The following is a 26682-nucleotide window of genomic DNA, read 5'->3' as shown; positions in this document are numbered from 1 at the left end:
TGTGCATCTGCTGGCTTGGGGCCTTAATTTTTAAATGGATACAAAAAAAACACCTGAAAACACTGGTTTCTTCTCTCTCTCCCCATCATCTCCCCAAACATGTACGTGTGCAGGCACACACACCTATAATTTGAAAACAGACTGACCTTTTATTTTCAATTTGCTGCATGCTTGCTGTATCTTTTGCCAAGTTTCAGTCAATAAACGAATTGTATGGCCTTGCTATAAAACCCCTGAAAATAGAAACCGCTGACACAAACTTAACTATAGAGGCACAATTTAGAAAGTAGGTGCTTGTGTCAACTTTGAAGAATGAGATGAATTTAAAGGTGCTATTTAGCAATGAAAAAATTCTTTGGGTTTAACAGCTTCTGTTTTTCAACACAGGCTCGTGTTTCTCCGCAGCCATGTGCAAGTAATGGCATTCTCCTAAACCAAACAAATAGAATGAAAAATAATGTGGCCTCTAACCCCACCTTTTGCAACTCGTAATCTAGAGCTGGTATCAGGTAAAAACAGAACATGCTTTGCTATTAACCTTAGATACAGAGCATTTTTGAAACATGTTGTTGCCATCTATGGTGCCTGCCCAAGGTCAGAACATGATAGATATCTTAGAAGGCGCATGGGGATTGACTGACTATTCTGATTCTGGTATTTTTCAACAGGTCCCCTTCCTAGCACAGAAGTGCCTTTTTTGCTATTGTTTATATGTTCCACGGGAATGGGATTTCTCTGCTGACCTTTTGGTTTGCTTTCCAAAATCCTGATCACACCAGTCTACTGTCTGGTATTCCCTAGGGGAAATTCAACCCACTTGTAAGAAGTACACCAGCTGGGAATAGCTGAAGTACATCACACTTGGGCAAGAACCCACAGGATTTTCAACCCCAAGTAGCAGAAAATTATGAGCCAGGCCTCCCAAAATCATGTGATTGGCTTAAAAACCATGAGATTTTGTAAAAATAAAGAAAGAAATGTGGGATTCTTTTTATTTGCCTTCTTGTTTTCCAACCTTCAGTGAGCATAGTTCCAAGCTTTCTCCACAGTCATGAGAGCTAGAAACTTACTTTTTCTAGATGAGATTTTCACATACTCACATAATATCCGGCACCAGGTCTTCAATGAAAATACTAAATTCCACAAGTCTCATGATAAAATTGTGATATTTGGCAACCTGTACGCCTTGTGTACTGGGGACTTCAGGAGGAGAGGTATGGGAGCCCCCAAAGCTGTCTCCAGGTCTGCCGACAGCTCTCCTCTACCAGCTGTGTATTAAAAGGAGGTTGCCATTCCCACACCAGCTGAGCAGCACAAAGGGAATGAACAGGGGCAGAGAATCTGCTCCATTGTGTCCAACTCTGCTCAGGGACCAGAGCACGATGAGGTTTTTGCTCTATTAACTTTATAATCTCTCTAGTGAAAAAGATTAATATTATTTCCACTTTCCTTCAAATAACTCTTAAAACACTTCCTCATGCAAAAGCACTAGAGTTAAGATAACATTCCTGAGATGATATAAACACCAGCAGAATGAAGAACTGTGTTTTCAGAAGTAATCACACAAGAAATCCTAAATGTTAAATCACAGGGATTAGGCTGGATTCACATTTGTATTTAAGCTTTGACACCTATCCCTGGAAAAGCTGAAGTGGGAAAGAAATGATCAAGTGTCTGTCAGTTCAGAAGGTGTTTTTTAAAACAAGGAAGTATCAGCACATCACAGCATTTTAAAATATAAAGGGTGATAGCTTAGGAAAGAAACAGAGATGTATAATATAAGATGTGAGAAGGCTTTACATGTTTAAAGCACTGCAAAGGGAGTGTGTTTTTTTATCTAAAAGCAGAACTTGTGATTATTAGTCAGACTGATAGAAGAAAGCTATTTATTGAAGGTCAGCTCTCAAAAACTTTTCCATGTTAAAAGGAAAATTCGGGGCTAGTTTGTGACTTCTGGAACTCTACCTGTCTCAAGAAACCCTGACATGCAATGTTTTCAGTGCTGTCCCAAGATTTATGGAGCATTTCTTTTGACATGGTATTTTGGGCAGAACCCTCCTGTGCTTTGGCCAGTGAATCAGAGCAGGCATTAGGATTGCTCATGTGAATTATTCCTAGGAAAATATTTGGTGTGTCTAGTCTCTTTTGAGGCACAGTAAAAATCAGTACTTGAAGGTGAAAAATTCACTGCTGTGCAGAAGGCTAGCACAGGGAGGTGTCTGCTTCTTTAAGTCCTCAAAGTAAAGTTTAGGTGGGAGTTCAGTGGCAGTTAGGTCCTGGGCACAGGAGTAAATTGCAGCCTGTGTGTGAAGAGCAGAGAACGTTTCTTATTTGAAGCTGCTCTGTTTATGCCAGCTTTTTGCATGTACTTCCTGTAAGTGAAGTATTACCCATTTGAACAACACTGAAATTGAGTTGAATTGAATAACAAAGCAGTGTAAAGCAATCCAATTTGGTTTTCACTTACAATAGTGAGGCATAGGAAGAGAGAAAACGAGCGACAATGCACTGTTCTGAGGGTGGAAGTTGGATTTATTATAGGACGGGCATTATACTAGCGCCCTGCACAGGGGTGCATTTCTTCCTGTGGGAATAGAAATTTTAGGGAATAAAAAACAACGTTATTGCTGTCACCCACTGGTATCTAGTATGACACTCGTACCCCTCTTGTAACATCCAGCATGGAACTTAGAGGGAGGAGCACAGGTTGCAGGAGGGAAGAGTTTGGAGGAGGCAGCAGGAAGTCAGTCAATTTGTGCACGGCTTGATGGCTAGCAGCGGTAGCAGCATCTCTGTAAATAGTTCCCTTAATAAAGAGCCAGTTTAGTTTTAGAAACATGGAGTCTCTTATGTTATTACTCAGCACATGGTAAATGAAACACACCTCTGGGGGGGGGCTGGGCCACCTACAGAGGTTGCTGTCTCTGCTCATGACTTGTTGAACACCGCTGTGTCTTTTTAACTTAGGCACTAAAGATTCATGTTTTAAGATCATGAGGTCCCAGGTTTGATTCCCCACTGCCAACAACCCACCCAAAGACACAATGTGTCACTATGGTGAAAAAGAAAGAGGCCAAATGTTCAATAATAGGGCTCAGCATCCCCAGCTGGGGGCAGATTTTGAAAGGAACTCAGTTCTCATTTAGGCACCTAAGTGAAGTGATCTGATTTTCAAACACTCTTGCCATCCACCCAAAAATGCTCGATGCTCTGAGCATTTTTGGAAATCTTCCTGCTTCATTTAGTTTCCTGAATAGGAGTTTAGCTTTTTGGAAATCTGGCCATGTACTGAGGTGTGTCTAAGGCTTGGTCTACACTTGCCCCGGCAATTCGGTGGCAGTCGACTGGAGTTACGCAAACTACACAGAAAACTTGCATAACACCCGTTGACTGCTGTGCTTCGCTTCTGTGCGCCATCTTCACTGTCAATGCAATGCTACACCACTTGCAGGGGGGATTAATAGCGTTGACTTCTGGATTGACTGAGCGGGTCTTCACTGACCGCCCAGTTGATCCAGATAAGTCGATCTGACGGCGGCAACTATGCCGCCATCAATGTAGACATAGCCTAAATGGGAGCTGTTGTGTGCTAAACTCTTTTAACACACAACTTTTAAAAATCTGTCCCCCTGAGTTTTATTTAAATGATTGATGATTAGATCATTCTGCAAAAACTATTTCCAATACAGACAGAAAACTTTTTTAAAATCTGACTTTCTAATTGGGCTACAACATTTACTACCAAAATATTCGCAGGGCCATTAGGTAACCTGAGATACTTTGTACCTGAAAAGCAAATACCAAGTTGTTATTGCCCCAAAAATAAATTTCTTAGAAAATAACCAAGGAGGATTACACTAGATTTACTTCCATTGGCATTCAGCATTCCTGCAGTAGCATGAAGCAGATAACACATAAATATAAGACGAGAAGATGTAAAGATAGATGTGAGAAGAAATAGGACATTTTAACAGCTACCGATTTTCTCTCTATCTCTTCAATAGTTCCCCACTCAGAAGCAAAACCCTGTAACCTTCTATTGCTTTAATAGACATGGTGGTAAATTTAGCCCACCGCCCACTCCTGGGAACGTGGTAATTAAATTGGAAAATATTTGTACTGTGCTTTGAAACTGTAGGTTTGAATTTTGCAAATTCTGTGTCCACTTATGTGGACGAATGTAATCACATACTTACTGTATTTCTGGACTTTGACATACAGTTCCCACTTTGCATGCCTTATGTGTGTGTTTTGGGAACACAGTTGTGCGCATAAAACAACTGTGCATGTACTTTTGAAAATTTGGACCATAAATCACATATAGGTTTTGTTTGTTGTTATTGGCCTCTAAAATGCTCAAATTCTTTCGAGCTTCTTTGTAAATATATTTTACTTTTGTTTATAAGCTCTCACAACAATAACTTCTTCTGCCCATTGAGCTTCTTGGAAAAGGTATCTGTCATGCCAGTCTGTGTCTTGATGGAGATTGCCACATGTATTAACTGTAATTTGGTTCAGGTCACAGATTCCTTTGTTTTTGGCCATGTAACTTGCCAGCTCAGTGATATTGATTTGTGTTAAGGAAAGGGGTCATAAAATAGAAAAACCTCTCTACTTAAATCCTTGTTGCAAAAACATGTAGTGATTTCTGGACAGAAAATTGTTTTGGGTTTTTTTCAGAATTGTTTGTACATAGAGCATGCTGGGAGATCTGATTTTCTACCAGCCCATTACTTTACCAATAACTTCTGCATGATCCAAAAAGACTCTGATTTGTTATGTTTTTAGTCACTTATAAAAACAATACATAAGATCTGTGAGGGAACTATAAAGTTGGTTTGCAGTGTTTTTGAAGCCAACTTGGTCTCAAGATATGAGAGAGACAAGGTAGGTGAGGTAATATCTTTTATTGGACCAATTTCTGTTGGTGGAAGCCACACGCTTTCGAGTTACAAAGAGCTCATCTTCAGGTCTGGGAAAGGTAACCAGAGTGTCCGAGGCTATTTTTACACTACAGCCTATGTCGGCATAATTTATGTCACTCAGCAGTGTGAATAAACTACCTCCTGAGCGACATAAGTTACGCCAACATAAGCACTCGTGTGCACAGCACTATATTGGCGGGAGAGCTTCTCCTGCTGACATAGCTTCTGCCGTTCACTGAAGTGCGTTTTTTTTATGCTGACAGGAGAGCTCTCTCCCATCGGCATAGAGCGTCTTCACCAGATGTGCTGCAATGGTGCAGCTGTACTGGTACATGGCCTGAGCTAAACACGAGTTGGGAGAGATTTTTAAGCTTAAGGAGTAATGCATGTTGTAGGTGGCCACTTGAAATGAAGTGGGAAATTGCGGGTTAGAGTGTTATGCATAAAGGGTTTGAAGCAGGCAATTAAGGGTAGCAGGCAGTGTGTTGTGTCACAAATTATTGTAATGAGCCATAAAACCAATGTGACTGGGGTTCATCACACAGTTAGATCCTATAGTGAATGGGGACCACTTACTGAAAGAAATCTTTCCAGTGCCCGCTTTTATGGCCTTCACACAATTCCCCAGCCTTGCCAAGTTCATCATGAGATGCCACCTCCACACAAATCAGGACACACTAGCTCAAAATGGCACCAGACCCTGCCAGAACAACAGATGCAAAACCTGCAGACATAGCTCCACTCCTACAATGATCGATACCCCCACACAACACACCTTTCAAGATTCATGGGTGCTACACATGCTGTCACAACATGTGGTGTACCTCATCCAGAGCACCAGTGCCCCAATAACATCTATGTGGGTGAAACCAGGCAATCACTGCTTTTTCAAATGAGCTCACACAGAAAAATGATGATCGACAAAAACACCCTGTCATCCATGGGCAAAAACTTCTCACAAAGTGATCACTCCACATCTGATCTTTCAATACTCATGCTTAAAGGAACCCTTCTCAACACCTTCAAAATGTGTGCCTGGGAACTTAAATTCATAACTCTGCGAGGCACCAAAAACCCTGGACCATGGATTTCTTTCCCCAGACCTGAAGAAGAGTTCTGTGTAGCTTGAAATTTGTACCTTTCACCAACAGAATATAAATTTGCCTTTTAAGCTTAAGAAAACATCCAGTATCAGTATAATAAGCAGTATGAAACATTTCACATTTTCAGAATGAAGCTGATGAGAAGTGATCGTTTATCGTATCACGGATGCAGATGGCCTCGCAAATGGCCACACTTTTTGCAGAGGATCAGCACAATCTAGGGCTTATGATGGGACTTCAATGGTGTAATAGGCCTTGTGCTGGCCCTCTACACATTTGTGAATTTCAGATATAGGCAAATCACTTAGGCACGTGCTTAATTTTAAGCATGTTAGTCATCCCACTGACTGTGGAAATGGATCCAAATCTAATGTCTGAGGTTTTACAAACTACCCAACTCTTTATTTTGTCTGTCTATAGGTTTCATACAACTCGAAGGTCCAACCATAGTGATGGAGCATTTTCCATTTGTTCGAAACTTTCTTTGGTATTTCAGACAACACATGTTTCATTATCTGCCCTAGACCCATTGGGCTAGATCCTCAGCTGATGAAAATCAGGGTCTCGCTATTGATTTTTAAGCAGAGCTTTATACCAGCAGTTTGCTTCTCACCCTGTATCCTTGACTGACAGCTACATCCAAGACAGGCCTTTTTTTGTTCCCTTGGTCCCTTGCTGTCTGCCGTTAGGACGTGCTTTGAGCCTCATTTATTTCAGCTACTGTATTGTATTTTTGACTGGGTTTGGATCCCCTAACCTTGTTTTTGTATCCATTGCACTTTTTTTTCCTCTGTTCTTCTTCCTAGTTTGAGAACGATCTCTCTGTGGGTGTGGTTTTTGACTGCGCACTATTGAATTTGTTGTACTTATGCTGCTCTTTTTTCATTGTCCGGCTTTGTAATATATATTTAGTTGGTTTGTTTCTTGTTTTTATTTTTCCTTCCTTTAATGTTCTGCTTGGGTTTTGTTTGTTTGTTTCACACTATGGGTAGATGTTTCACAAGAGGCACCTTATTAAATAAATAAACAGTCCTATCAGTCTGCTGTTATCAAGATAGGGTCTTTTGTTATCTCAAATGAATGGCATGTTCTTAGATCTATATTACAAAAAGAAAAAGCAAGATAATGCAGTAACAAAACCTTTTAAAATGAGTCTTTCTGGTCCCTTATCTGTTGTCAGATGATTTTTCTCAGGAAGTGTTCTTCAAAGCAACTTTTGGTTTAATAAATAAATAAATAAACAAACAAACCCGGAGCTAAAAGTAATGGGAGTTTTGCAGGATTAGGCCTAATATGAATTAGTACCATCTAGATTTTCAGCCCAGCATGGAACCTAGTTTGACCTTATCCAAGGTCTGCAGTTCATTCTTGAAGTTCAGAGTAAAGTTTGCATTAACAGCGTCGTGAGTTTCTGAATTGCTTTTGACACAGAAACCAAACTGCCTTTGTAGTGTCCTAGCTGGAGGCAAACCAGAAAGACAAGAGTAGTGAGTGGCTCTGACAGTCCCAGGTTGTTCCAATGGATACACCTGTAAGTGGTAACCTCTGAACCCAAGAGCTGTTGAAGGAGGTCAGGCTGCAAACAAGGTAAAATAAAAAACTACAACTTTAAAAAAAAAAAAAGGCAAGCAAGAAAGAAACCAGAGATGAGGAATGTTTTATCACCCTGTTCTTTCATGGAAAGTAAGGAACATTTTTCTTCTGCTGTGTTACTGAGGCACTGAAGCCTTTATAATCGTGTGCAACAGCGATACCGTCAAATAAGAAATGCTCTAAATTGCTTGCTTCACATCTCACTGCAGTGATGAAGATTCGAATGCATACATTGTTGGACTGTTGTCTTCAGTATACACTGCCATCTGATTTTTCTAATTTTTGTGGAACCTGATTACTTTTAAATCTCCCCTTCCCTATCCCCGCCCGTCCTCCTCTTCCCACCCTCCCCCTGTTTAAACCTCATTAGAAAGATAATTCGGCACATGAGCGATTGGGCTGTATATAAACACTAATATCAGTCATATAAATTCTCTCTCATGAGAGAGAGAGAGAGAGAGAGAGCACATTCATTAATAATGACACAGTGCTTTATTCCACAGTCCCTTCCATCCTTGGGATCTCAAAGCGTTTTACAAACACTAATGGACTAAACCAGGGAGGAAGGCATTATTATCCCTGTAAGTGGGAAACTTTAGGCTTAACCAATTCCTCCCATGTGTTTTATTATACAAAAACAGGAGGCCTCATCCCAGGAAATACGATTTAACACGACCCCACTGTTCTCCCCACTGTACGTTTCAGTGACAATGGGCCAGTGAAAGCTGATATGTGATGTCACGTATTGCTACACCAGTCAGAACGTTAACACCTGTCATTGAAAGGCCCCAGAGTGAGGGTAAGGCTGTAATTCTGGCCTCCATTTTACACCAGCAAGGAAGACAGGGGGAGGGAAGTTCCATTATTGCAACAATATCTGAACAGGGAGAAAGAAACCTAATTGACCTAATCTTCACTAGAAACTCTTTCAGTTTTCTTAGGTTGAAATAACTACTTGTAACATCAGCAGGTGAAAACAAAACAGGGTTTCAGGTCATTCTCACAACAGAAAACTCGTACTGACATGCACTTTAGCATGCCAGCTGATCTGGTGATGTCCAGCTCTTCATCTGTGTCTCTTCACTGGCTTCCCCTCACCTTCCTTGTCCTGACCGTCTAAGCCCTACACAAACTAGTTCCTGCGTAACACGCCGCCTCTATCTCCTTTCACTCACCTCAGTCTCCCCTTTACTTCCCCCAAGTCACTCAATTAGTTGCCTTATGTCTTCATTTTCTTCCACGTAGCTTCATATGCCTTAAACCCACTAAGCACATCCCAACCTGCCTCCATCTTCTCCTTTCTGTCATCCCTCCTCAAAATGCACTTTCCCCAAATGCCCTATACATTCTAGTACCTTCCTCATAGGTGTGTAAGTCAAAGAATGACAGAATGATGCGCTTAGCGATTGTGACTTGACGCTTAGCTTCACCTTTCAGTCACACTGATATTGATTGGATCGCTGCCTCGTTTTTTGCACATCATTTAGACTGCACATGCTTCAGGGCAGGGACCTTGTTTTCATACCTATCTATAGTATGCTTTGCATAGTGTTAGTGCTGTGTTTATCAGTAATAACAATAGAGCGTGCAGTCCCAAATTGAGACTTATCACTGGGTGCAACGCTAAAGCTTAGGAGTTTTGCCTTGATTCAGCTAAGTTTTCAGAAGTGCAGATGACTCCAGTGGAGTTTTGTACACATACAAGGTGAGGTCCAATTTCTGCTCTAATCAGTATAGGTTCTTGTAACTCACCTCATCACCATAGAATATGAGTGCCTTCCACTAACTTTTCTGATATATGCAGTTTGTTCTTTAAGAGCAGTTCTTTAAATTAACCAAACTGTTTGGAACACCCGAAAAGTTTAGGTTTGGTGTAGCTGAATTTGCAACAGACACTGGATTGGTTGTTTTTTATTTATTAATGTTAATTTGCTACTCCCTTATCACTCGTGACTGTTGTGAGTATCAGTGAAGGACACAGATCTGCTCTTGGTCAAAATTCAGTTTTAAATTATTCCCAGTAAAGGCAGGACTGAAAACACATTGCTAATGAAAGAGACCACAGCTAAAAAACAGTAACCAATAAGTAACTTGTTACATCATAGTTTCTTTCCTTGTTAAAATTCCCCCTACCATGAATGTTAGTTATTTCTTGAATTGCCTTTTCATATGTAATATGCTTTCCCCACTGACCTTGCTGAGTTCGCTAAGCACAAATTTGTGGTTATTTGTCTGGCAAATTTTTGGTGTCCTGTATCTTTTTTTCTTTCTATGGTTTTAATACTGTACTCTTCTTGATTAAAAGGAAATGGGCCTCCTAGATTGACATTAATTCTACCATCAAAAGTGTAAATAAAAAAATCTCCTTTTTTCTAGGTTGCTTTATAAAGATTTCACTATACATTTTTAAATACACTCTGGGTTCCCATGCTCCAGTCTTTTTAAATGAAAACCGAGTCAAGCTTCCATATGCTGCAGTTCAGTTATAATGGGTCATTTACAGAGAGTGAACTGGAGAAAACAGGTATACACCGAACAGTACTGTGTGGAAAACTCTCTGCTACTGACATATATTGCTAAATGCTTTAGCTTAATTAAAGGGAAAATGTTGGATTAAGAACAACACATTTTAAGTCTTTCCTCATCTTACTAACACTTCAGTAGGGATCCAGTTCTCAAATCCTTACTTAATTTGTCCTGAATAGAGGATAAATGAGAACTTAGTAAGAACATCAAGATTTGACTAGATGAGGAAAATCATTCACCCATGAGCTTCACAAAGAGGTGACCCTCTGTGACCGTAACTTCCCCTTGGCATGTAGGTCTGAGGATTGTATATGCAGAGCAGGTAGGAAGAGGAAAGTCTGCGCACAACTGGGGGACATGCAGCTTCTCTCCTCTAACTGCATGGGGACTGCACTAAAAAGATAATGCAGACTGCGTCTATACAACCCTTCCCCTCTCCTCCAGGGGAGGACAATGGAAACAGACTAGTTGTTTGCACTTTTATTCATAGTCATTTCACTTTCTGCGTCTCATGAACTAGCATCTGGTGGCAACATTTAGATTTCAAACACTGCAGAAGAGTGATTGACTCCCAAATAATGATTGTTATTAGTTTAATTTCTGTTCAAGTGTGTAATGAAAATATTTCTACTAATCCTAGGTTTTATTAAACCAATTTACCACAACTGGTTGGAAAATTGGGGAAAGGAGGTCAGAGGGGTTTCCCCATGGAAAATTCAACAAACATTAAAAATGTTTAGTTTTCAGGAAAAAAAATCAGTGGAAAAATTTCAACTTTTTGTCAAAAAGCCAAAAACTGAAAAAATGTCAGTTTTCAGTAGCCAAAACCGGCTTTAAAAAAAACTGAAAAAAAATAGTTTTCAGCCAAAAAAAGTCACTTTTTTCTGGCAAAGTGAAAATGCTGAGAAAAACAGAACCTTTGCAAAACTTTTTTGCTTAGTCAACTACCAAATTTTTCATCAAAAAAAAAGTTTTCAAGGTCAATTTTGCCCAGCCCTATTACTGACATTTTTAGTCCAAATAACTCTTGGTCTTCTTTTAAGTTACAAATGAGGGAGGAGGAGAATAACTGAAGATATTTTAAATGGTCTATTTTTGTCTTTTTCTCCCCCCCGCCCACCCCCTTCCAGAAAGTTCAACAGTACACAGTCATCGTTCAGGCTACAGATATGGAAGGAAATCTTAACTATGGTCTCTCAAACACGGCAACTGCAATCATTATGGTGACAGATGTGAATGACAACCCACCGGAATTCACTGCCAGCACTGTGAGTATCAATACATCAGCACAATGATGCATGCACACACGATGTGTTTGTAACTCATGGCCATTTGATATCGCTCATCTCTGTTTGCTGGTTTGGCAGACAGAAAAAAACTTGATACATAAGTGTGTAACAAAGACTTCCAGAGAAAAAAGAAAGAGGGGGCGGGGAAGAGAGAGAGAGATTGAATGATTTGTGAACTAGTAACACTGTTTGGCTACCAGTTTTACTGAGGTATTAAAGAAACTAAAAGAATAGGGCAAGGAGTCTGTCTGCTTTCACCAAGAAGGATACAGTGGTTTCAGAGTTACAACTTATGAGCTAAGTCCTGAACTACATTTTGTAGCTTGGATAAAATTTCAAAAGAAGAAATAAATAGTCTGAATGGTAATACTAGTCACCCGTCCGTATTTCACTGATAACTGTAACAGATGTCTTTGTTGTGCAGGCAGTAAATGCATTAAACCATAGTACATCTGTTTTTAATTAGCTCAAAAAATCTTTCATATACTAGTGCAATATGTGTTTATCCTATTCTGCTCCGAGACTGTTGGTCTAACTTCTTTGATTGGAAAAAATTGCAATGGACAGAGTTATGTAAGGAACACGGAGAAAAAAGATAAAAAGATAATAAAATAATTTAATTGGTTTCTTCACCAATAATAAATGTAGGAATTAATGATACGTCAGGAACTCAGAGAAGTTCTGTATTCTGAATATGTGCAGTGATGTCATGCTGAAATAATGCTAAAGAATGATTTATTAGTGTTCAGATGTTTACATTAGTATCAAGATCAGCTATTAAGACAAGCAAAGTTTCATTAGCAAAGGGCAATCAAAGCGCTAAAAAGTCCTCTTTTGATGACAGAAAATGGGACTACTTGAACATCACTGTAGACATCAGAATACAGGGTCCAGAGAGATGGAATTGTGCTTTTTCTTCAGCACCCCTTAAAGCCAAAATTGTACTGTGTATCATGTCACTGAGTGCTCTTGTAGGTATATGGGGTGGGTTCATATTGCTGCTGAATGATATGTTATCCTATAAGGTACATCAGTATTTGTTAGCATAGGGCCCAACTCTGGCCTCAGTTACACCCAGGAAACTCTGCTGAACTCACTAGGGTTGTACAGGTGTAATTGAAAGTACAATTTGGCTCATGAATCCAGACCTGCAAGGTGCTGAGTGACTCATATAAGGTGCTGAGTTCTTCATCTTCCACTGACGTTAGGGAACGGAACGTTTCACAGGACTCACTCCGCACCTGGTGAGCCCCAACATCTGCCATGTAAGTAACTCAGCTTTCAGTATCTGAGGTTGTTAGCCCAGAGCATACAGAGTATGGCTCACACGAGGGTATGCGTGTTGATGTCTATTGTGGTAATACATTTAACAGTGTATTTTCCATTTAGTTTATTAAAGAAGTTTATTTATTCAGTATATGACACTTGCAGTTCTAGTATAGAACTCCATCTTGGGTGATCTGGTCCTTTTCCCTGTCAGTGTAGGATTGTTTCCTTTATAGTGTCTTATCCAATCTGGTTTTCAATATCCCAAGCGATGAGACTTTCCACCACAAATATGTCTGTGTCCCAGCATGCTAATGCTTTGGGGGAACCTTGTGCTACCAGGTAAATATTTCCTCCACTTTAATATGAGTGAAAAAGTGATGCCATCTAGTGGCCAAGTTGTTTAAGCAAGGATGTGAATTTCTTAAAGATATCCCAGGATACCTGGTACTTGTCTCCAAATAAAATTAATAGAGGAAATTTAAAGTAATGATCAACTCTTTGGCACTGACATTATCCATGTTGTGAATGGCCGAATGGCTCTGTTACAGTTTTCTGTAGGAAACCTTGTACTTACATTGTGACACTTGTGAGATAAAGGAGCATATGTTAAAAATCTTACCAGGACTTTATTTATCCAGAACTGAATTTGACAGAGGGGATCTCACAGAAAACTGCATTCAGGTAAATTCTGCGTATTTAAAATCTCAGCATGAATCACACCTAGAAGGGATTAAAAAAGCCACTAAGACAATTATCCATAGAATCAGGTTAAATGGATCAGAAAATTCTACTCTTCCCCTAAGCAGAAATGAGTTGTACCATCATTTCTCTAATTTCAGTCACTGAAGAAAGAGTTCTTATACAGTACCAAGTGGGACTGTACATAATTCAAACCTGAGGATATTTTGCAGTGGTTCTTTAGTAAAAGTGATCTTTAATATCCTCCCAGGTATAGTAAAGATCCCATTACCAGTGAGTACAAAAATGCCATCTGATCTTTACCTGGTAATTCTCATTAAACCTGAAGGGAATTGCTTTGCTCCCCCCACATCAGCTCCGAAAATGTATTCTTATGCCTCCAGTGTGCTTTAAAAAAAGGGCTTCTACTAAATCCACAGCTTTTTAAGGGTAAGAAAGCATATCATGCCTTTTTAAAAATACTTCTGCACTGAAATACAATCAAAAACAAAACAGGCTGAACAATTGAAATGGTGGTTTGCTCTTGGAAAGTTGCCAGATGAGAGGAAATCAAGGACAATATTCAGTGCAGAAATATACAAAAGCACACCCTATAGTGCTCCTAAATTAGCTGTCATTCAAACTGGGTGGTTTTAGACTTAATAGTTTCTGGATATAAATGTAGCCCAGGAGGACACTGCAACATGCTGGTGTTACAGCTCATGTGTTCAGCAGCAGGAATTAATGTTACTATGTAAAATTTAACAACTGGAAAGGAGAAAACCAACCATAGTGGTGGTCAAAAATCAGGCAAATTGTCTGCTTGTAAGACTGATTTTACTATAAATATATATCAAATGACGTTTTAGACCCAAATGACAGATTTATGAGTGTCAGAATTACACACCAAGGCCAAAAAGGTTATATTATGATCAAAAAGGTTTTCAGTTAAAGAGCACACAGAAAAAATCACAGCTGCACTGTCATAAAAGCTTTGTGCTAGATGCGGAATGAAAGAGAAGTAGTAAAGTCAGGCAAGAGCTGTTTAAAACTATGAAAATGGTATGATAAAACCCAGAAATGATTGGTTTCTAAATTGATACCGGACCAAAGTATTTATCATATCCCTTATGATGTCACCTGGGAGGCCAAAGAGAGAGGGCTTGTAGAATGAGGAGAAAGAAGAACCTTGCCTTCTCTTGTAAAGGGTTCTGAAGCTATATGGGAGAGGATTTGCATTCTCCAGGAGGAATGAACTCTTTAACTAGACTATGCGTAATCGCTGTGGGGAGCCTGCCCTACCTGCTTCCTTTGTATCTGATCTCGCAGTTTGTCAGCAGAAAGTAGCTGGCAGTGGGGAAGTATCATGTTGCATGCTTCTGAGTTTGGAACAGCCAGATCTACACTGAAACAATATGCACCTCAGGAAACTCTTGATATCTTCATCGATAGTTACCCAGTAATGCCTGTGGTCAATTCTAAGTATTTGGAGCTGTGCAGAACTCTTCTGACCAACTGATGGATATTTGCGGCCCATTCTTTTTTCTAAAATGTTTTTCATGTGAATGTAGTGCTTGCAAAAGGTTAACGGAATGAGTCCTAGGGATTAAAATTTTCTGTCTGCAAAAGATGTATTGGAACAGCACAGGCTGTGGTAACTTTCTCCACGTTGCCTGAACAACGTGCATTAGCCCTGTCCTGGATGGTTCTCCACTAATCTCCATGCCCATTCAGTCTTTGCTCCTTCTCCTTGGAGTGCCAACAAACGTGGCAATTGGATCCAGTTCTAGTAGTGGTTTTTGTGATATGGACAACTGTTATTTATTGGGAGCAATTGGTCAGATCTTCAGCTGGTATAAAGTGTCATAGCTTCACTGATGTCAACTGAACTAGGCTGAAAAGGTCCAGTAGGGAGTTTTACCAGGACAACTGATACAAAGACAAGTTGCAGTAAACTGAGATACTGGAATCAATATACAGTATAACCTCAGATATCCAAATTTCCTGTTATCCATAGCAAAGTCATATTCCCTGAGATCTATTAATTATGTGGAAAATTCCCTGCATTATCCCAGACCTTTATTATCCACAAAGTTATCCTGTATCCTCCATGATCAGAAAAGTTACAGCTGTCGTGCATTTCCACAGAACCTTCATTATGCTTCTGGCCACATTCTCATCTCAAATATGAGAGGTGCATCGAATCATCTCACAGAAATTAACATTGATTCTGGGAATGCTAAATTGATGAGTTCTGTGCTTCTGAGGTTAGAATTGGGATTTGGTGCCCGGTGTTGGCTAGTCCCAGGCAATCCTTATGTATGGACATCACTGAAATTACTGGATTTTCATACTAGGTGAAGACAACATTATTTGCCCACTGAAAAACTGCATTTAATTACAGTGCAATCTATAACTACATACTGGACAGGAGGCATTTCTTTCTACCCATGACACAGTTAATAGCTATCCAAGGGTTTCCACTTTAAGTAAGTAAATGCTTAATCAGAGAGGAGGAGAAGTAAAGGGAGTTCCATGCCCACACTCAACTCATATAAAGTCTATTTTTATCATATTCAATCAGGAACAATCAGGCACAGAGAGGAGATGCAGATGAATTTGCATGATCAGACTTCTGTGACTTAAATGTTAATTAAACGTTATTTTAAATTTGCCTACTGTGCAGAACTTGTTTTTATAGTAGCCCATGGAAGGGAAATATTATTTAACAAGGCTGAAGTGCTCATGATTAGCAGAACTGTGGATTCTTGGGAAAACTGCCGTGCAATCAAGCTGTCCTTTAGAAGGAAAAAAAAAACAGTAAGCGAGAATGAGAGAAACTGGGCTATTTAAGTTCTCTAAGCTCCTGAGTCTTAGGAGGTCTTATTTAAAGCTACTTTAAAATTTGCCCTTTGGCACTGTTTTAAGAATCTGCTATTCCAATGCCGAACCCAAAGCAGCAAGGATCATATTTGAAAGGGACGCCTCTGGAACCATTTTCCTTTCAGTGCTCTCTGTCTAATCACAGTCCTGATTACAATTTGGGGGAGCAGTATACACACATAATTGTCCTGTCTCCTGCACAGGTGTGCAAAAAAGGAATGGGCACAAGGAACTTCTACCACTTTGTATTCCCAGCTTAGGGTCCCTTCACAGTGGGAATCCTTGTGGGAATCCAGAGAATACAAGGACTCTGATAAGGGCTTGTCTACATAAGTAAATTGTTCTGGAATAAGGTAGGGTGTGAATTCAAAGCAGAAAGAGTTACTCTAGAATAACACCAACAAGTTCTCACGTGTGAACACTGCTGTCCTCTGCAAAAGGAGTCGGGCAGAGAACAGTGCATGACCCAATCCCACTCTGCTTTGAGCAGAAGAGTTGGCTAGCTATAGAAACGAGTGCATGCATACTCATGACCAGTTCACTGAAACATCTCATCAGGGAAAAAAGCGGCCTCTGGCAGCTCCACCAAATTGACTGGATGATATTTCACATGGATATTTAATTAATAGCTTCAGATTGGAATCATATCAGGCTGCTCAGTAATATTATGTTAGTAACCTGTTTTTCACACTTGGCTGAAGCAATCAGATCAATCAAATGTCAAGTGTGACTCATGGCAAAAAGAGACATCTGACTCGAAAAGGCAGCCAAGTGGACTGTTAGGGCAGAGTATGAGAACTAAGAGTCAGCAGACCCAGCTTTTGCTTTCCACTCTGCTGCTGACTCACTGTGTGACCTTGCCCACGTTGGTTAATGTGTGTGCCTCGGTTTCCCCATATGTAAAATAGGATTATAATGACCCTTACCTAACGCTGAAGTAACGGTTCAGGACACTGACCAGTGCATCTCATCCCAAAGAGTAGTCTGCCCCTGGGATAGTGCTACTGGGATAGTAGAAAAGAGTTGCGTCCATACTTGGAAAAGATATAGGGGCTTAGATACTCAGAACCATGTGCCTAATTTAGCAGTGCACATACAATGACTGCATGTGCAATTCAGGTGCAGATATCTGTGTGTCCACCATTTGCATATGCAAGCACCATGATTGCATGTGAACTGTTCAGAAAATGTGGGACTAAATTTGGGGATAGCTTTATAATAATAATAAATCATAATCACTTATATCACCAAAGTGGCATCTGTACAACTTGGAAACAGTTATCGAAAGAGACAAAAATTAAGATAGTGGTGAACAGTACAGATCAAATGGCCAGGAAATATACCTTCTGCCATCATGAAGAAATCTACATTGTTGCACTGATTTATAGATTAAAGCTAACAAGTGAGTTCTATAAGGTTCTGCGAATCAGATTTATTATTAAAAAACCAATTGTGTTTTCATGGAAAATCCCAGCTGATTGTAGTCTTCTGATAATTTTTCACTCAAAATGAAGTTGGAACAAACTACGCTGTAAAAATATATGCAGTCACAGAATTGCCATCTTATAACCTAAATCAATGACTGTATTCAAGTGAATCCAAAATGTCCATGTGGTTAGGTACTGCAGGGACATATTCTTCATCTCCTGTGCATTTCAATTAGACATTCAAACAATGAAGTCTAGAAACTGAAAATCAGGTTAGTTCTCCTGAATAAGAATTCAGTGCTTTTAAATTGAAATGGTCTTCCTGCCCTTAATTATATTCCAGGTGCCCCTGAAAACCTTTGTCATAATTAATTACAGCAAGGGCTGTTGGTCCAGAAGTAACAGCAGCAAAAAGAGAGAGTGGACTTCCTGGTCAAAGTACAGTTGTAAAAAATGAGCTTTCTCTCCCCTCTTATCTGACATACAGTCTTGCCTGTGCAACTTTGGACTAACGCCAATCGCGTATCTTTATTGTTGATTAAGAAGAGGTTTTAAGAAGTTCTTTAAATTCTGGTCTGCACAATAGCTTTCATATTGGCACGTTGGCTTTTTTGGAACAGTTAAAGATGGACCCAAACCAAAACCCCAAGTCTGACCACCAAAGCTTTGGAAATCTGAAGCGTACCCTGACCTGCACTGCACAGATGGTCCCACCTTTTTATAGACTGGACCAAAACTCCACATCTGAATACAAATCTTGGAACTTGGCTCCACTTCCTCTTACACCCTTAGGAAAGTATTTAGTTTGCCTTGGCAACGCCTCATCCACCTCAGACTGTGGTTGCTGAGCATGGGATCCCTGGACAGGAATCCAGAGTAGTGGGTGGGCCTGGCTTCCCCTAATGGCCACTGGGGAAGTGGCACAGATTTGGAAATGGATCAGAAGACAGCCTAAGACTGCAGGTAGACAGTTTGTCCAGTGGGACTTTGATATCCCAGAAGGGGAGGAGCCAGAGGGCTGAGTCACAAAGAGGGAGCACCCCAAATTGAGAAAGAGAGACCATAGGGCGAGCAACTGAAGAAGGGGATGCCAGAGTGGGGCAGAGCTAATCCCAAAATGTAGCGCCAAGGAGGTGCCACAGCTGTGAGTGCCTCCAAACTAATTAAAGTGATGTAAATGTAATGATTCTATTATACAACAACAAAAATCTGGCCTCCTTGATATATTTTTCTTACAAATAAAATTCTTTCAATGAAACCTCAATTCAGTGCCTTTTGGTTTGGTTATTTGGTTTGAGTATTTTTATTGCCCAATTATCACTAAATTAGTCACCCAAGGTATTAAAAACTGGCTGCCATTTGGTCCAGTAGTACGGATGCCTCCCCACTATTCTGAGCTTGGGTTTTTAAGGCATAGTTCAAGGCTCTAGTTGGCCTGACTCTGCCCTGTGTCTAATTAGAATCAGATACGCGGTTCCCTATAAATGGGTCATTCACAGAGCTAAACCATCAGATGTAATCTTGAGATTGCGGGGGTGGGGGAGAAGGAAAATTTTTTTTCTTTTCATTTATACCTGCTCTGTGGTTAAAAGAAGAATTAAAATGAGGTCATTAAACTTTCCTTGGAGACAAACCTCAGACCTCAGTGGTAATATGATTAATCAAATGTAAAAGTGAAGCTACCCTCAATGAATATAACTCATTTTTATAAAATATCTAATTACTGCAACATAGTCTGGTGCAGAAAAGAAAGGGGAAAGAAATTAATTGCAATTACAATTCAGGAAGATAAAGTTTTTCTGAATTAGGTCTACACAAGAAGCTAAATTGAGTTGATTAAGTAATATTGGTTTCAGGAACACCTTTGATGGAAGTTAATAATAATGAATTTTTCAGACCTTGGAGTTGTAACTTGCCAAAGATCAGTGCATTTAAAATAAGGAAACGACAAATTAATTACAGATTTCAATTCCCTGTTGCCCCCATCGCTCTTCTCCCCCCCCCCAAAAAAAGCAGTAAAAAAATGCTTGATTGGTCTCTCTTAAATTGGACCCATGTACTACTTGGTTTAAAATCAAGAATAATGCAACCATTTCTTTCTACACCAGAAAGCACAGTTTCGGTCAATTAGAGTTACAATGCCAGACAGGGGGTAGAACGTGGCACTGTTCATTCCCTGCTTCACAAAACATAAGTGGTTGAAATCCAAAAATTACAACACAACCTCAGTGAATAGATACATCATAAGTATGTGCTCTGCTATAGTTTACAATACTCAGAGCTCTTCTGTCCTCTCAGCGCCTGCATGTAATTCCCATTAATGGGAATGAACTGCACACATATATCCATAGTAACACACAATAATCTGTTGGCGATGTTTGATCTTCCAGCATGATGTTTTTTGTTGGCTCATGCAACATATTTAATATTATCACCCTGCTCACTAAAGCTGTGTATGGAAGTGATCATATACATTCTATATAGTATAGTACCACCACATCAGCTTTCACATTATCTTGTCATAGACCATTTGTCATGAGCCATTTCATTTGCAACATCTGGCTGTGTTACATTTCCTACTGGGATAACTCATTTAATAGTGTCTCATCACAATTTTGCTTCTCCATTTAATATATATGGGGTCTGGAGTAAGAAACCATAAAACCATACCCTTGTAATATGCATTATGTTATAATGTGGATGAAATGTCCAGAGTGAAAAAAGATGCCAGTGCCAAAATGCAATGAGATGTAACATTACCAGTTGTTGCTGAAAAAATGTCCACAATTAAATTAAATGATCTCCACCCTACCTACATTGAGTGGTATGTCTTGAGGCAAAACACAGGTGCTCGCCATCAAATTGATGTGTATATGCTAAACAACACTACCACAACCTGTGGTGTATTCTTTCTGTCAAAAAAAATCGCTCTTGAGAACGTTTCATTGGCGAAATAAAGCAAATGGTTCCTGCTGGTTCTCAGAACCCCAAATCATGGGGATTTTCAGAAATAGATATTTAGACCTCAGTCCAGTAAAGCATTTATTCACATGCTTAACTTTAGGTATGTGCTTAAGTCCCGTTAACTTCACTGAAATGTAACCATGTTTTAAAGTACTTTACTGAATGGGGTTGAGTTACTTATATGCTTAAATTTAAGCATGTGCTTAAATGTTTTGGGTGTAAATTGTCATGGCTCCTCTAAAGCATTGCAGAGAAGTCTGTTTACACCAGCTGAGGATCTGGGGCCTGAAGTTGGACGTGCAAAATACATAGCTACATTCAGCTGTACATTCAATTATCCACTATACACATGCACACTCATATCTTATATATGTATACTCAGACACCTGTTTTTAGAACCTAGACCCAAAGTGTTGTCATGGCCTGGAAATTTGAGTGACAAATGAGGATTCTTAATTTCTTGAATGCCATATTTATATTATTCTTCACTAAATTTTGGACTACATTGTAAGCTGGCTTCTGATTTTGTGCACCTAGTGTTCTGTGTGCAAATGACTGCAATATTGGACACATTTTGAAAACACAAAATAGTTGTACCCCTAAATGGTCAAGTTGCTTGTGCAAACTTTGTGTGTCCACCAGTGAGCTACACAGGTTTTGTGCAGATGTTCAACTGCATGTATTAGGCTCACAAAATAAGACAGGCAGGGAACATTTGTTCAATATATGGTACAGCATTGATAGTTCATTAGACCATCACTGAAAGGGTGAATAACCTACTGACTTAAATACAAATGCCTCTGAATGTTAGCAAGTTTTGTCAGAGTTAGAGACTGATTTTCAAATGGGGTCAACAGCTGAGACCTTAATTCAATACCCCTTGTGCTGCCCATTGTCCTTGGTTTTTGAAATATTGCTTTGTAGATTAACCACAGTGGCAGTTATGATTTCAGCTGTTTTCCTACCAAGTGAATTCATGTGTTCAGTTTCAAGCGGACAGTATCAATCTAATTTTCTTATTCAAAAGTGTCACGCACACAGTCCTCACATGGGCCATTTTTTGTATCTATCTTCAGCATAAATCCATAATTGGGAGTTTTGAAAGATACTGTGGCTCTTGCAGTTTTATGATACATTGTTTTACATCCTTTATATTCCACCATATCTGGCTCCTTTGCATTGTAGATCAGGGCAACACAATAAAATGTGTTGTAGCATTATAGGCCCAGATTTGACACAATTGACAGAACAATTCAAGGCAAATACTATTTGTAATGGATTATTTTAGTGACTTAAACACACATAGCATCTCAGTAGCATTTGAGTTTAGAATCTGGATACATAGAGTAACTCCATATTCTCAAAGAGCTAAAAATGAATTTTCTCTTTCTGACTTCTTTGGCTGAATGCTAATGTCTTTGGATTGGCTTTTTATTATTATTATTATTATTCAACATCCTGTTGATTCAGTATTAAAACCAACTGGCCTAAAAACAGTTGCTTCCCAGATATGTCATTTTAAGAGGATACATAGTCAGAATTCTATTAAGCGCATTTCAGTTATAAAATCTTCAGTGACATGCTTTAAAAAAAAAGTTAGCAAAGGATTTAGTAGTGCTGTGAATTTTTTCTTATCAAATATTTGTAACTGTCCAGGATTCTTTTCCAATTTCAGAGAAACGGCTCAGAACACACAGCTCAGGCAAAATTAGAAATGGAGAGGACTTTCAAAAGGTTTCACATGACTTTAAGTACACTAGAACTTTTCAAACTGCTTAGCTTTGTGCAACAATAAAGTATTCTAACTGCAAAAGAAAAAGTACCATTCTCCTTGCACCAAGCATTATATCCATGTATACACACACCCCCCTCACACAGCCTTCCTCTCTTCTCTTTCTTCCCATCTCTTCCAATGTATCTGTGCGTCTCTCTCCCTTTCTCAGAAAAGACCCAGCCTTCGTCCTCCGCCTTTTCTTTCTAGGCATCTCTCGCTCTCTCATTCCAAGGTCCATTTATTATTTACCATTTATTTTCTCTATTTATTTATTCTTTACTATTCCACTCTAATGTTACTCTAATGTTTTCTATTGTTTTCCCCCTTATATTAGCCACTCCATCAAAAAGTTGACTTCAAAACAGTATTTCCTTATGTTCACTTTATGTTTGCATTTTGCAGCTGGGTCTATATTTTTTTTCTGCCGCATGTTGGTACACTACATTTTTTGTAGCAACAAGCAAACAGTGATAATCATCTTGGCACTGATTCAGGAAAAGCATGTGTTTAAGTCCCTTTAACATCAATGGAATCTAAATTTGTGCTTTATTTTTAGCTTGTGTTTAAGTGCCTTTCTTGAACAGGGATACTAGACTGAATTGGGGGCAGAAGATTTTATGGATTTTCCGGTCTAGTACAGTTGTAGTCATTTAAAAAAAAAAAAAAGGAGGAAATTTGTTATAAATCTCAATACCAGGATTATGGTATAGATGAAAAATTCAGTTCCAGTACTCCTAAATGTCTTCCTTTCCGAAATATCTGCCTTCAGATCCCAAAGGTTCCTGAACAGTTTTTATATGTCTTAAAATCTGAAAAAATTAAATTAAAAACTCATTATGAGAAGTGGGCAGTTAATTAGAAAATCCTAAACTAGATTTATCAGCTTTAGGCTTTTCTTTATGAAACTTTATTAAATTGCATGAATTAAAACAGTCTGTTCTATACAAATTTCACCAAGAAGTACTGAGTCAGATCTATGGGGTGCAGTTCAGTGTTTTGTGGTTTGAACTGTGTCACCAAATCTTTGTCAGTCGTGGTGGGTTCATACTCTAAATGGAGAGGAAGGTTTTGTAAAATCTGAGCAAAAGAAGCATATTGCTTTGCCACTTTAAGGTATAGGGAAGAAGAATGAGGTTTTGGGCCTGTTATTAGGCATTCCAACAAATGAGTAGATTTCAAAATTGATTTAATGAAGTTAAAGGAGGACTTTCATGTTAGATTTGTGTAGTAAGAAAGTTTGCCCACACACGACCAAGGTCCCAATTCAGGAAAGTAGTTGACCATGTGCTTAACTTCAAGCACAGGAACAGTCCAATTGACTTCAATGGAACTGCTTACATGCCTAAAGTTAAGCATGTGCTTAAGTGCTTTCCTGAATTGGGGGGGGGGGGCCGAGTTCTGATCTCAGTTACATCAATGCTAAAGTTATTCAAGTGAGTAATTAAAAGAGGAGTCTGGTCCCAAAACATTATTCTTTGCTAATTTCTTTCATCATGATCCCGAGCAGCATGTGAAGCCAAGTCTCAGGAAGGTAAGTGCTTTATATAAATGAGTGGCAGAATCTGGACCGAATGCTGTATTTTGAAAAGCTTTGCTTATGCCATCTGTTGCAAGATGCAAGTCACATGAGCAGCGCTCCTGCAGTCCAGGAGGGTCAGATCCGCAGCCACCACACATGGAACTTTACAACCAGTTGTTACGGGGCTGCTTTTTCTTCTGTTGATTCCCCCCCCCCCCCCCAGGTATGTACAACCATTTTGGTTTCTCTTGTCAGAAAGCAATGCATTGTAAAACTCTGTGAAGGAAATTGTTGACGGAACTGTGTCTGAGCCAACTGATCCACAACATTGGTGTACAGAGTTTAATGCAATTCATTTTCAGGCTTCATATCTTGGCTTTTTGCTTCTCAGCAGCTTGAAGGCTGTCAGGGAGTTATAAGGCAATGCATTGTGGTGACGGAGAAGCTAACCTGGGCTGACCAGAATGTGTTTGTGAAATATGTAGTTTAATTCATGGTGTTCTCAGGAGGCAGCTCTGGTCTAGGCAGCTCTGCACAAGACTTGAGTTCCAATCCTGGCTCCCCCACTGCCTTACTGTGTGACCTTGGGCAAGTCACAGCCTCGCTGTGCTTTAGTTAAATGCAGGCTATGGTGTCTGTCTACCCCTGTAAAGAAGTGCTATATCAGTGCAAAGAGTTATTGCTATTTTACTTTATCAGCAGAATTAAGCTTCGGAGGTTTCTGTAGCCAGTTCCAGCAGTTTTAGAATCTATGCCCTTATTTAAAAGATAGCGTTATTAATTAAACCTGACAAATATTCATCAGAAATGCACCAGCTTCCTTTTCATGCCATTTGTTCTTCAGGCAAGAAACATAGGTGTGTTAGACAAGAAAGGAAATGGACTGTTCAAGAGATTCTCGTCTAAACTTGAAATAGAAGTCTCTGCTATCAGATCAGAATTTTAACATGTACTGTTTCCATTGGATCTTGAGATAAGATCTTTTATTGTTGAGTACAACCATTGTTAAAGGTCATTGCTGCAAAGGCTACATCATTTAGACTGGATGAGATCCCATTTTGGATAAATTCACAATTTTTCTCCCTAACAAGGTGATAGTATCAGGATTTGAATGTACAAGAGAGTGCCAGGTTACAGATTAAAGGCTTTTGTGTTCTAGAAGTCACACCATGCCAGACTTCATGAGTTTCAGTGAGACGTGAAAGTCCCCAAAGTCAAGTAGGTTGATTAAAGTAGTACTTTATAGGCTTTTAAATACAGATAACGTACAACTTTCCTACACGGGGTTAATGTAGAATTTTCTTTCTTTGGCAAGGCTGTGTGCTTTTCCAAGGATATAATTTTTATCTCTTTTTAAACCTTTCATATGAACATTGTAAGAAAAGCTCCTTTGTGTTGTAAAGCATTTTTATAAAATGTACAAATGTACATGTGGGCTTCGTTTCATAGGATATATTTATCTGGAAATGGTTACCTTGCAGGAAAGCAATGGCTCAGTGTCGTCATTTTCCTAGCATCATTTCCTTTCATACTATAAAAAGAATGTAACATTGTAAGGATGAAAAAAATTAACATTTCTTATGAGAAATACAAAGCTTTTTCTTTTTAAAGCCTTCTACCATTCTGTCCTCTTGTCTTTGAATCCCTGAGTACTCTGCGAGTCATTGGTAAAACGTTAAGAAACCTGGTATACTAGAAATTTTTGTCGGCCAAAATCAGCTTTTTGTGCCAAAACAGTGGTGATGTGTACACTGCAATTCCCCTCCTCCCACCATCAACCCAACCCCCCTGATTTTGTGACAAAATAAAACCATCTCGATGAGAGACATAGAGCTTTTTGCGCCAAACTTTTAGCAACAAAGCATCATTGGAGACACCGCGCTTGGTTATGCGTCATAAATGGCCTCCAGGAAGTGTCCCACAATGCCCATCCTGACTGCTCTCACCATCGGTTTGAACTCCGTTGCCCTGCAGCCATCCACCCCTCCCCATTTAAAGTCCTGGGAATTTTTGAAATTCCACTTCCTGCTTGGTCGGTGTGGAGAGCTCACATCGCATCTTCCCAGCATGGCATGGCATGCTGCACGCACCAAACGCTGTCCTGCTGGGAGCATAGCGGAGCTTCTGGATCTGATCAGCATTTGGGGAGCGGAGGCTGTGTAGTCCCAGCTCTGCTCCAGTTCAAGGAACTATGGTCAGATGTTGTCGTCTAATGGCGGAGAAGGGCTATGAACCGGACACACTGCAGTGCCGTGCGAAAATCAAGGAGCTGCGGCAGGGGTACCAAAAGGCTAGAGAGTGAAACCGTCGCTCGGGTGCAGAACCAAAGACCTGCTACTTCTATAAGGAACTGGAAGCCATCCTCAGTGGCGACCCCACTTCCACTGCCAAGATACCCAGGGATACCTCCACGGGCCCAGAGGCAGTGGAAACTGGAGTCAACCCCGATGAAGAAATTGTGGATGAGATCAAGTTGGAGGATGATGCGGAGCATAGGACTGAGTCATTTGCTGACATAAGGAACCAGGGCCTCTTCTCTACCCAGGAGAGTACAAGCCAGCCCCAGCCCTCCAGCTCTGGCATGCAGGAGAGGAGAGCTTGGGTAAGTGATTTTTTTGAGCTGATGCTGCTTGGTTACATGAGCTACAGCTGTCCTTTGCTTTGTTGGAGGGATAGAAATGCACAAGAGTAGCTGTGTTGCCCATGCTTCCCATTCCCCTGTGCAGTTAGGC

At 39.8% G+C, this 26682-nt stretch overlaps 1 protein-coding gene across 1 annotated transcript in view; it reads left to right on the top strand.

The window, feature by feature from the left end:
- The window catches only part of CDH4 (cadherin 4), a 570898-nt gene that overhangs the window by 496125 nt on the left and 48091 nt on the right, over window positions 1-26682 (top strand). Inside the window, exon 8 of the mRNA XM_067554133.1 lies at window positions 11278-11415. Coding sequence (XP_067410234.1) covers window positions 11278-11415 — 138 coding nt within the window. The remainder of the gene's footprint in view (window positions 1-11277; window positions 11416-26682) is intronic.

This window comes from Emydura macquarii, unplaced genomic scaffold (genome assembly GCF_026122565.2).
Source record: "Emydura macquarii macquarii isolate MOO-44397 ecotype Brisbane River unplaced genomic scaffold, CSIRO-AGI_Emac_v2 contig_1483, whole genome shotgun sequence".
In the NCBI taxonomy this organism is placed as follows: domain Eukaryota; kingdom Metazoa; phylum Chordata; order Testudines; family Chelidae; genus Emydura; species Emydura macquarii.
This window is presented reverse-complemented; position numbering and strand designations above follow the sequence as displayed.